We start from the raw sequence: 12,748 nt of genomic DNA on the forward strand, positions 1-12,748 counted from the left end.
GGGAGAAACCAGGCTCAGTCAAGGGGGCCAGTTCTCTGGCCAACAGCGAACAGTGCAATTATGATTCGGGCAGCGTTACAGGTCATAACCCAGATTGGGATTGCAACAGTCAAAATATTTAATCCAGTTCCATCTAGTTGAAGATCGTATTCATCACGCCGGTATGGGATGGTTTGTTGGGAATTTGTGCCACTGGTTGTCGTGTCGGTAAGGCCTTCACAGTGGATGATAGCTGACACAATCTCTGCTGACACTTCAGGGCTGCGTTGTTGTCGTGTCTAGGCGCAGGTCCTCAATCTCACCTGGATACGGCCCGGATACAACCGACTACGGTGAACCTCGGGATAAACAGAGAGACTAGTATTAGCATAGATGCCATTCTTCTTCTGATGTAACGAGAACATCTGGTGTTATAGGAAGTGTTCCAAGTTCTGGCTGTTTTTTGTTTGTTTGTTTGTTTGCTTGTTTATTTTTATTGCTATATCAGCATCTATGGCTATTTTCAAGGCAAGAATAAATAATAATAAATAAATAAATATAATTAGCACAGTAATAGTAAAAAACAACAACTCACATAAGATTTTTAATTTCAATATTTGATAAACTTAAGATTGTTCCTGGTGAAACATTTTTGAAAACATCCATTAAAGAACTTTCTGTGTAAAAACATTGCCTAGTGACATTCAAAGCAGTACATTCCAACAAAATATGTTTTATAGACAGAGGAGTTTGACAAAAATTACATACTGGTGGTACATCACCTTTCAATAAAAACAAATGAGTAAGTCTATAATGACCAATTCGGCATCTTGTTTAAGTCTGATCATGTCTGCTCTCGAAAATAAAATTTACAAAAAAAAAAATTAATTTATGATTGGATTAACTTCATATAACTTATTAACACAACTGTTCCATTCCATTTGCCATTTTTGATATATATACAAGTTTAGCACAAAAATCACCAACAATTAGGACTTCTATCCACCGCCAGTACTAACTCTGATAGAAAATCAGAAAATTCTTTGATAAAGTCTGTATTGTGCCCTGGTGGCCTGTATACTGCAGCCAGCACAAATGTCAAACGGGATTTGTCACTTACATTACATAACATTACCTAAAGCACCATCACTTAGAAGGAATTATAGAAATCTAAAACCAACCTTTATTCTTTTTTTTCTTTTTTTTGAGGAACTCTGTTTGACCTGACCTCTTGAACACAGGACTGAAATCATTCCATTCCAAAACATCATTCCAAAACAATGACGGACTTATAATCAAATGTCGTTTGATTGCATAATTCTACATAATCTCTGTAACCCACACATTTGACTATCATGATGCAATCACTCATTGTTTATGTCCTTTTAGTAATTATTAATTAGTTCATATGAAGCATGAAGTGCTTGGTATCAGTGTGAACGATTTCTTATTTCTTGAATTATGGTATAGACCAAATTTGTGTAAAATGTATCATATTCGTATTATAGGAATGTCTAAATTATCCCCTGCAAGAGCGGGAAAGTTAAGAGACCATGTGACTAATAAGATAACAACTGTTATTTATGTGAGAGGAGGTGAAAGAGTCACACCATGAACCAAAGACAATACCTAATTGGTCAGAACTCCTCCAGAGGGTTGGACAAACAAAACTCGGGACACGAACAAAGCATTAGGAGAAGATCAGATTTGGGAGACATGTAAAATGGGTTAAGACAATGGCAAGCCATCTAATTACTCTTGTCTCACTTACCTTTTACTCTTTTCTTTACTTAGTTCCTTTTCTTTTCCATTGAAAGTCTTGTTTTCTAAGTTAAGTTTTTGCCACAAAACCACAGTCCGTGACTCTATATTCTTTGCCTGCCTCAAGCTTCAACTTCAAACTGCAGAGACTCCGCTTCCATTTATTTACCAACACACCAAGGTGATTGGCTTCCCAAGACATTACTCCAGATGCGAAAAGACCTCCAGCAAATCAATGAACCTAGGAAATCCCTTTTCAGCAAGGACACCACAAAAGGAAACCCCCATCAAAGACACAAACAACAAATGCAAGTAGCAACTCCAGACTCTAGCCAAAATTTAATAACCCCACCTAAGAAACGATAGAAGGGTTAGATTAATGACTGAGGATTCATTCAGGTCAAGTCTTATAAAGTGCATATATTGCTAGAAACTTGGGATTTCATAATTTCACACAATACATAATCAACAATCAATAAAGTCTCATTTAAATAGGAGTGTTCTTTTGTTGTGTGCTTAAAAATGTAATGTCTTAAACTGCTGATCTTGTTAGCGTGCTAATAAAGTGTTTTCAATACAGTTTGAATATTTGTATGTCTGCGTACATTAGATTAGTCAAGATTTAGTCTAGTACCCATACCGAAACTGGTATTAGTATCAGTGCATCCCTAATCAAAACCTTTTGAGTCTGAGCTATAATGTGTGTTTGATGTTTAAAGTGTTTTTAACCAATAAATCAAAAAAAAAAAAAAATTACATTTTCTATTATAAAAGTTTAAAATAATTTGTAATAATAAATTATTATGTATTACATATTATGTACTATAATGCTTAAAATATTAAAACCTGTGTTGCTTACATCCATAATTTAAACTACTTGACTGAAGAACCTGGAAGTGCTGCATTCATATGTGAAATTCAGTGCCATTCACGGCAATCTATCTTTATGAGGAAACATTTTCTTCTGTAACAGCTGTAGAATAATATCGGGCCAGACCGAGACTGGAAAATGGGTTTGAAAAAAAGGTTTGCCTTTCAAACATGGCAAGGCCGACCCATTCATCCCATTAAAGATATTCACATTTTTCAGAAATGGAGGCCTGCAAGGGTTTATGGTTCAAGAAAATATGGAAATGTTTTCTGTCTCTGGATCTTTTTCCTGTTTAGTCCAGTGTTCTTCAGCAGACTGGATGGTGAAGTAAAAGTGGAGGTAATGTAATGAAAACAGTGGCATAGAGGAGAGCAGGGCACACCTTGACTTTTGCAGTTTGTATAAATCTACTTAGGGTTCAGAGAATTTCCACATTTCCAACATTCCACATTAATTTTTTACATGTCTGCTACAAATACGTGGCTGTTTTACAAGGTATACTTTCTTTATTTACCCCAAAAGAAGGGAAGTGAAATGTGACAACATAACCCCATGACAGCTTAAAATGTTCTGATCTAATCAAAAAAAATATACATGACAAATTAAAATATTTTGTAAATAAAAGACAATTATAAAAAAAAAAATCATATAAAACAATAGCATTTTTTTTTAGAAATTCATATTTAAAAAAATGTGTAGTTTGACAATGAACACTGCAAAACACAGCTATACAGCCTATAAGTCAAAACAATACAGGCAAACAGATGAAGAAACATATTCAGAAGAACAGAGCTGAACAAAACACTCCCTTACCTCCACTCACAGCTCTCACAGATCATGAGACAAATAGACGGGCTAGTACAAATGCTGTAAATTTCTTGAAATAATATTTTATGAATGTTCTGGTTCTTCCTCTCAGTCTTTATTCAACTTTTTTTCATGGTTTCTCAACAGAAATGAAAAAAAAAAAGTTAATTATGCCAATTATGTTGGTAACTGTATAGAACAGCATAGTTCTAATAGCAGGACACATTGTAATGCAGTGTTACAATGTACCCTATCTGCGCAACTGTAATTTAAACCTGTGGTTAGTCTCTTCTGCTAGTTAGTGAAGCATCAAAGAACTATCTAAACTGCTAAATAACAGATTGGAGATTAAAATCATATCAAATTTGTCTAATTTCAAATGAACAAAAAATATAGATGAAAAATTAACTTAAAGGTGCAATGTGTAAAATTTGGGAGGATCTATTGACAGAAATGCAATAAAATATACATAACTATGTTTTCAGTGGTGCATAAAGACCTTACATAATGAACAGTTTTTATTACCTTAGAGTGAGGCATTTCTCTTTCATACACCACGGGTCCCCCCTCCATGTCAAGTTGCCATTATGTGTTGGCAACTTTGCACTGCGTGTCTTTAGTAAATCCCGACAGTAGTTTTTTTAACACGAGGGTTTGTGCTGGCGCAAGCTAGTAAATCTGGCCCAAACTGTTCAAAAATCATTAGCTCAGGACCTGTACATGGTGCTGTTACCAAATGGACCCTCGGATCATGGTTCCGATAAAGTGTACCAATTTTCATTTCAATTGAACAAAGTTTTGCTGAGATACAGCTGAACCAATTTTGGGTCGACATTGTTAAGTTTGAGACATCACAATTTTTAAATAGAGATGAATAAAAAAAAAAAATCTGTTCAGAATTCTGTTCTGTGCGGCTCGGTCCAAAGATCATTTAAGCCAATTTATGAAAGAATTGGGCAAAATCTGAAGGAGGAGTAGCTAAAAAAAAACAGAATACTGTACTTTTCAAAATGGCCACTACTCATTACTATTCAAGTTCTACTTAAGTAGAAGAAAGCACTCTAAACTTCAGCTAACTGAATTTAATATAAATTTAAACTACAATATATTTTCATTCAATCACAAATATCATGCTAAGTGTCTGAAAACATTACACTCAGTTCGCAGTGTTCTTTTAAATGATGTTTTAACAAAGTTTGGGAGGAGCACGTTCAGATAATTAACCTAAATAACACGATAGGAGCACATTTAGTTAATCAACTTAATTAACTTACCTTACCTTACTTACCTCTGTTCGTTGACAGTTTATCAGCATCCCTCCACCACCCCATCTCTTTACTTCTAGTTCTAACTATTCCTATGACAACCAGGGACAAATTTCCAAGCACGGAGCTCCCCGATCGGACAGCATGCCAAATACACAATCTTTACTCTATCTAATTACATGGAACTTTTAAGATATTGTTAAAAATGAAGTAAAAGTTGGCACACCACAGCTCCAAAAATAGAAAAATATAAATTTCATGTTCTCACGACAGGTGACATTTTGAGCCCAGTGGCTCTTCATCAGACATGAACACATGAACACAATAAATTTAAAAAAAAGTTTTCTATCATGCTCCATGCACATTTGTAGTGATGTAAGATGAACGGAAATGCACCAGGGTTTGATAGACGTGTGTAAAACCAGACCAACTCTTGTGAGGGGGGCACTGGGAACAATCACACTCGGACACACTGGGCTCATTGAAGCAGTGTGAAAGCCCCCTAAGGGTGTGTTCACACTGGTGAATGTGATTTCACCAAGTACAACACGTTCCTGGATCAACATCTTTGTTGGTCCTGGAACAACATTCCAATCAACCAATCAGATTTGAGGGACAAGTTTACCATTTATGTCAAGTTTAGATTTGCAACCAGGGTTAGGTGCTTCTACATCAGTGTTATTCAATTATCTTTACCATCTGATTTTAGGGATAAGTTATGGGTATGATTAGGTTTAGGGGTATGAATAGGGTTAAAACTACATTTTTGGACAGGCATGTTGTTCCAGGATCAACAAAATATTTACCCTGGTAAAAAGCCACCATAAAAAGCTGTAACAGCTGTTGAATAACATTAGGCCAGACCAAGATTTGAAAATGGTTTTTTTTTAAAAAGATTTTCCTTTCAAACATTGCAAAGCTAACCCAATAAAGGTATTTACATTTTTTTTAATTTTTTTTTAGAAATGGTCACATGGTCCTTTGGAGGCTGTGGGAATCAGGGTGGGGCCGAGAGCCATGGGAATGGAGCAAGGCCGGTGGTGCGAGTGTTAATGAGCATCAACTGTGTGCCACACTGGCCTCTAGTCCCACAGAGGAGCTCCGGAAGGTTAAAAGTAGGAGTGATGACAGTGCAAGATGAGAGAAGACCTGTTTTTTTTAAGTTTGTGCATCAGTCATCCATGAGGGGTTGCCGCTTTACTTTTGATTTGTTGTTTATTTTATGATTAAATAAATTAATAAATTATGTTAAAAGTTTGCTGGTTCCTGTCTCCTTCCCTGAGTCTTTAACTGTGCTACAGAGGCCTGCAAGGGTTTAAGTTGTTGCACCTTCTTTCCTGTCTAGTCCAATGTTCTTCAGCAGACTGGATGGTGAAGCAAAAGTATTCTCGTAATGGTCTGTCTCCACCCAGTCTCTCTTTCAACATATCTGCATTTTTTTATCCTAAACATAATTTAGAATTTTAAAATATGAAAGTGACATGACAACTTGGCGCCTGGGGAGCAATTGGGGGTTAGGTTCCTTGCTCAAGGGAACCTCAGTTGTGTGTAATGAGAGTGGAAGAGAGCACTGTTCATTCACTCCCACTACATTTCCTGCCGGTTCTGAAACTCAAACCCGCAACCTTCGGGTTACAAGTCCGACTCTCTTACCATTAGGCCACAACTGGCTCTGTTATGCTACTTAACTTCTGACCCCAATGATCGATGGAATCCCCTGCCTGCCTTCATTCTAGCACTGAATATTGAACCATTCGTGCTGTAAGATCTGCTTTAACGTCGGCCTTTTCGCTGGACTGCGATTCAGACACTGGCTAATCAGATCACGGCATGCTGTACAAGTTTGGAGGAGAGAGAATGTTAGTCAAGACCACGTAATACACCAAAGCTGACATTTGTGAAAATATCTTCTGAAATATGTGATTAATATAAGCTAAGTGTAAGTGGAGACATTAGGGTCATAATTTCATTCCTTAGACGCTTTTCCACAGTCTGGTCGAACGGTTCTAAGAACGGTAAGGAAAAATTCCAGTTATATTTTCACTTGAGCCTTTATGGCACGTCACAATTACAAACCGTTCTCAGTCCAGAATTCTCAGCACAGTTTGCTAGTAGAATGCGTGTGATGTTGCAACTCAGGATTGGTCACTTGTCTGTTGCCTGCTTGCCAGTTTCTCTGTAGCTTGCTTAGCACACTATTTGAGCGATGTAAAAACAAATAAATAATACATTTAAAAGAAATACCTAATCATCCTCCCTAACATGGTTGCTATTTACATCTCATATTGTCTTTACACTCTTGCATTACCAAGGCAATGACTGATGGATTTGTATTACATTCCCAAGAGCCGTACTGGCTGGGCCGGATCGGCATGGAATAGAATGGTTAAGCAAAGAGAACGGTTTGGCCTGACGGTGGAAAAGTGGCTTTTATCTCACTGGTAAACATTTATGGTTGTTTTTGCCATTTTTTTCTGTTAAACACCATTTAGCTGTTGTTCTAACAGGTTGTGCAGAGGCTTTGCATGTGCATTTATGAATGTCTATTTTCTCACCGTTGGACAAGTCGGGGTTCCAATCAGGACAGGCCTTTGCTGTTTCCTGTATACTGACAAATGGCAAACGTCCATTCATCATCATATACAGCACAATGCCTAGAGCCCAAACGTTTGTTGGGACGGCGTGGTATTTGGGCCGTTTGAAGACCTCTGGTGGGCAGTACTCTATTGCTCCTGTAAGCAAGACATTTCATGATTAATACATTTCCACACCAATACAATAATTAAATACAAAATACATGTGATACAAAATACCACTTACCTAGATATTGAGTGCTGTTGTAGCCATTACTATCAACTAGGTGAGCACAGCCAAAGTCAATCAACTTGAGCTCCAAACTCCATGTGTTCACCAGGATGTTGTCTGCATGAATGTCATTATGAAAGACGCTGTGGTCTATGCAGTGCTGTACTGCCAGGACTAACTGGCGCATCAAGCCACGTGCTATCGGTTCATTCAGTTTATGAAGATCAGTGATGAACTCCCGCAAGACTTTGCATGGTTGAGGGTACTCCAAAATGAGTGAGATGACTTTGGGCCGATCAAACCACTCATACATTTCTATTACATAGGGGCTTACTGGAGGACGCCTCAATATTAGCATCATCGCCACTTCTGTAACCAGAGGTCTGGGACAATCACGCTAGAGAAAAAGAGAACAAGACAACAAAAGGTTAGTTGACAATATATCTGAAGAACCCATGCCATTGTATTTAAATGTATTTACAGTGCTTTATTTTTTTTGTAGATACGATCATCAGAGCCTTTCCAGCTCAAAGTTTGTTGGTGCTTTCAGCTTTATAATTTATTTCAGTTATGGTGTATTACAGTAATTGAGGTGCAGTCACATTAATGTTTTCATGATTGTGTGGATACCAACTAAAAACAACATTTTAAACACCTAAATATACACTACAGTTTAAAAGTTTGGGGTTAGTAAGAAATTTTTTTTTTTTTTTTTTTTTTGGTAAGAAATTAATGTGCTTTTATTCAGCAAGGATGCATTAAATTGATCAAAAGTGACAAAGACATATGTTACAAAAGCTTTCTATTTCAGATAAATGCTGATCTTATGAACTCTCAATTCATCAAAGAATCCTGAAAAAAAATTGTTTTTAACATTAATAATAATAAATGTTTCTTGAGCAGACTGGAGTAATGATGCTGAAAATTCAGCTTTGATCACAGGAACTACATTTTAAAATATATTCAAATAGAAAACAGTTATTTTAAATTGTAAAAAATATTTCACAATATTGCTGTGTTTGCTGTATTTTGGATAAAAAAAGGCAGACTTGGTGAACAGACTTCTTTTAAAAACATTGGTAAGATTTTTTTAAAATCTAAAACATTTGACCGGTAGTGTATATTCTTTAAATTTTGCCAACTCACAATAAAAAGATGATGGCCAGTCTTCATTTTGTGAAGACTTTTGATGGCAACCTGCAAAAAGATAAAAAAAAAAAAAAAAAAAAAAAAATATATATATATATATATATATATATATATTATACATTTTTCCCATTAATAAATCGGACATTATTCTCTATAGAAGGAGCAAAATGTTCAGTAAGAGTGTGTTACCTCTTGTTCATCAGATTTACGGATTCCCTTGAACACCCGGCCAAAGCTTCCCGATCCCAGCATATTTTTCACCTCGTAGAAAGTGGTCAAAGATCCTGAAAACCAGAAGAGGTTGCTAGTTCCTTCAATTATCTTATATAACTTGTATTTATAACAGCATTTCTGGCTGGCTGTATCAAAACAGACTAAATAAAATCCATTTAATGAATGTGTCTCTTATAAAACTCTTTATATCTCTATGAGCACATTTGTGGTTATGTTAAGGTAGGTGATATCAGAATTACAATGTAACAGTACCTAAAAATAAACTAGAAAATAAGAAATAGGGCAGCACTAACAACAGACTGACCATTATTTGGCTCCCAATCGGAGAGACTTGGGACAGATGACGGCTTAGGATCAGACTGATGTGGGTTCAACTGTGGCGTGGGAGACTCCACTCTTGTTCGTCTGCAGCAAAGGAACAGATGCTTTATGGCCTTCCATGCTCTCTTGAAGAACGCATAGAATCTGCTCCTCCTGCTGCTTTGTGTATGAATTTCTTAAATGTAGAAAAAACAAAGAGGAAAATATTAGAAACACATCTGACCACAGATTACAGTCACCATGAAATTAAAATTGACAATTCTTATTTTTTATGGAATATTTCAGTGTTTATTAGAAATTATTTATCCGTGCACATCATTATTTATAAAAATTCATGGGCCCTTGTGATCTTTAATCAAAATAACTCTTGTAGACATCGCTCTGATGACGTGTTTACTGGTGCAAATGCGGGGAAACCTGTCACTCGAGTAGAAATCACAGCAATAGCAAACGACAACGAACCAATCTTATCCCCACTGACAAATTCAAGTCCCGCCCTACATTTTTTCTTGTTTGCATTTCATTCGGATATACTGCACAACAGGGAAGAAAATACAATCTTCCCCAAGACTTTAAACATCATTAAAGACATCTGTTTAGCATGTTTACATAAAAAACTACAAAAAGCAGGGCAGTGGAATACAAAACCCCTCAAAGCTTAGACAACAAATCAATAAAATCTGAAAAATGAAAGACAATGAAAATATGAAATATGAAAATATGAAATACAGCACCTAGAAATAATAATAATAATAAAAAAAAGTAGCTTGAATCGCTTTGCTCCCAACCACTAGAATATGGGCATCACTTTTACTGTACCTTCTGATCACACTGCAAAAAAAGGTTGTTCTTCCTCAGTATTTTTGTCTTGTTTTTAAGTGAAAATATCCAAAGGGTCTTAAATCAAGATACATTTACTGTATCAAGTCTTGTTTTCTGTGAAATTGATCAAAATGAAGAGGGTTTATGAATAAAACTAGTAGAAATATAGGCCCAGACAAATGAACTTAATTCAAAGGACTTTTTTTTATAACTCGTTGACAGATATATGTTCTTGTTTTATGCATAAACTCAATTTTGTTCTAGTAGGCTACTTACATTTAGTTGAGATGCAAATGTAAAATGATCTTGATTTAAATATGTTTAGATATTTGTATTGGAAACTAAAGCAGGACAAAAATACTAAGGACAATATTCATTTTTTGCAATGCATGCAATGTTTAATGCATGACATGCATAAATTTAAGACCTTCTGCTCTGATTTAAAGGTGCAGCATGTAAGAATTCTGTCTGCTAGAGGTCGCTAGAGGCCTATTCAAAACAAAGGCGTAGCTTGATGACGCCAAGTTTGAGAGCGGAATCTTGGGACATGTGGTCTCCACCTCAATGGACGGTGCAAAAGAATAGGGATAGGACTCGAATAGAAATCATGTTCATGGATTCGATTATTAGCGTTAATGTAGTATGAAGCAGAGCAGGACTGAGCGTTGTGGGAGCTGAACGAGGCCGCTGGAGCGATTGCGCAACACACACCGCGAGCAGCGGAACTTTTATTATGCCACAGTTGCTGCCGCCGAGTATGAGGTAACGCAGCTCTGTTTATCATATTAGATAGGCTACATTTGACTGTGTTGAAAATGATGTTATAACGTTACTGTGCGTTTGCTCGGTGGCTGCTGTGAGACACTTGTTGCACACTTCAGTAAGCTAGATCAATTTTAGAATATCATATTAAATGCTGGATGGCTTGTGTTGATAAATGGCATGCAATTCATTTTAAAACGTATTTTATGATGGAGAAAATTCTGTATTACTGTTGCTTAAAATAAAGCTGCTTTTGATTATGCTATGTTAGCTACGACAAAATAGTGTTTTTCTCTGAGGCAGCATGGTAACGTTAGGCCTACTCACAAAAAATCAAGAAAATTAGATTTAAACAATAAAACTAAACGAGCTATATAACAACAATTAGTTTTATGTCTATAAATATATCAAAATAGTTGTTCCCTTGTCTATTAAAACGTATAATATATTAAAGTGTCTTTGGTGTTTCCATGGTTTCTACAAAATAAAAGGGTAAGGTGAATCATGACTTTTTTCAGACCCGCAGAAACATCCCAGAAAAGAACCTATATTTATATCATGGCAAGTTTTTACCAATCTTTATTTCTCAAAACTTTTTTTGATTTGCTTTTTCTCGGCGAGTCTGAATGAGTGAACTGCGGCGCTAATAGACTCGTGAACGCGCGATCGAGCACGGAAGACCAACTGTCAAGGTCAGGATTTTCGTAAAACAAAAATGCATTAAATTTCGTTTTTTTTCCCCACCAAAACCTATCTTTTACTCCCAGAATACTTGGAATATTCGGCAAATGTCGCATGGACGGGACCATCCTGTGATACTTCTGCTTGATGCTTGTTTTTTTTAATTCGTCATTTTTTCACTTTTTGTCAATTCTTCTTTTGTTGTCCGAAATAGAAAGAATCAAACAATACCAGGGTGAGTAAATGATGACTTAATTTTCATTTTGATGTAAACAAAGCTTTTAAACCTTAGACAACAAATCAATAAAATATGTAGTGAAAATATTTGACCACATTTTTTTCGCATAAAGTAGGTATTTCCCGACAATAAAACGTGGCCTATTTTATACCGAGACATAATAATTTATTTTATAAAGTTGTGTTGTTAATAATAATTGCACCTGTTGGGCTTTTCTTCACAGTATCTTTAGGAGAAGGCTGCGCGCTCTCTACTGCTGAAGCCCTTGTTGACTCGAAAGGCTGTATGTCAGCTGTCAGTGAATCGATGCTCCACTCTTTGTCGACCCAGTCACAGAAATCGTTGCAGAAGCTGATCGTATACAGCCATGAAGCCACATCTCCTGTCTCATCTACACTGCCCTTAGGCACAGAAACAGATGCTGTGGACATCATGTTGCCAAATGTGGTCAGACAGACTGTTATTGTTTGAGTAGACTGTGTACGCGGTGTGTTTCTGTCTGCAGACTTTCGTACGTAGGTTTCCTCTAGCGTTACCTCTCTGCAAACTCGCTTAAGTGACAACATTCGCTGAGAGATTCTCACTAGACTGCGAAGCAAGCCTTCAAGTATCGCTCTTGTACTGCCGTGTGACGTCATGATACACGTTCTAAAATGGAATGTTTTAAAAAAAAAAAAAAAAAAAGAATAGGGTTTTCAAATCGCATTTTAAAAGTTGAGGGTTTTTTAGTTAGTTTGTTTGTTTTTTGGTCACTCTTGTCTTGACAGTGTAACAAACTGGATTCATGTTCAGTCTTTACAACACAAACTCCCTAAATGTAATTTCCCTTGCTTATTAAAAGTGTGGGCGAGTTACGTAGCCTATAGCGAACATTAGCGTGCGGATGAGACCTCAAAATTTCTATTACATATGTTAAAGCGCTCATTTTAAAATCTGAATTCTTGCTTTTTAAGATATGTGTATACAAGTGAATTCGTCTTGTATAATTATTCATTGTGGTTATTGATACTTGAGTGGTGTACGGTAGTGCTCGTATTGAATCAAGTCTTTTTA

At 36.3% G+C, this 12,748-nt stretch overlaps 1 protein-coding gene across 2 annotated transcripts; it reads right to left on the reverse strand.

The window, feature by feature from the left end:
- Positions 1 to 5,845: 5,845 nt before the first annotated feature.
- On the reverse strand, positions 5,846 to 12,333 carry si:dkey-37m8.3 (serine/threonine-protein kinase pim-2). 2 transcript variants are annotated; one of them, XM_048169009.1, is made up of 7 exons: positions 11,898 to 12,333; positions 9,176 to 9,367; positions 8,827 to 8,921; positions 8,635 to 8,685; positions 7,504 to 7,885; positions 7,239 to 7,415; positions 5,846 to 6,516 (listed from the first exon to the last, which is right to left on the reverse strand). In XM_048169009.1, exons 1-7 carry the CDS (start codon positions 12,331 to 12,333, stop codon positions 6,416 to 6,418), a joined length of 1,434 nt encoding a protein of 477 aa, XP_048024966.1. In that variant the 3' UTR covers positions 5,846 to 6,415. The 2 variants fall into 2 exon arrangements, with proteins under 2 accessions (XP_048024966.1, XP_048024958.1); XM_048169001.1 differs by having other exon boundaries at positions 5,846 to 7,415.
- Between the last annotated feature and the right edge of the window lie 415 nt (positions 12,334 to 12,748).

This window comes from Megalobrama amblycephala, linkage group LG2, assembly GCF_018812025.1.
Source record: "Megalobrama amblycephala isolate DHTTF-2021 linkage group LG2, ASM1881202v1, whole genome shotgun sequence".
Taxonomy (NCBI): Eukaryota; Metazoa; Chordata; class Actinopteri; order Cypriniformes; family Xenocyprididae; genus Megalobrama; species Megalobrama amblycephala.

What these genes read in the sequence shown, in the direction of transcription:
- si:dkey-37m8.3 (XM_048169001.1), bottom strand. Translation starts at nt 12,333, where the DNA reads ATGACGTCACACGGCAGTACAAGAGCGATACTTGAAGGCTTGCTTCGC. An exon ending in TGTGAAGAAAAGCCCAACAG is followed by an intron (nt 9,368 to 11,897) that starts GTGCAATTATTA and finishes TCTACATTTAAG; the next exon opens with AAATTCATACACAAAGCAGC. An exon ending in GTAAATCTGATGAACAAGAG is followed by an intron (nt 8,686 to 8,826) that starts GTAACACACTCT and finishes ATCTTTTTGCAG; the next exon opens with GTTGCCATCAAAAGTCTTCA.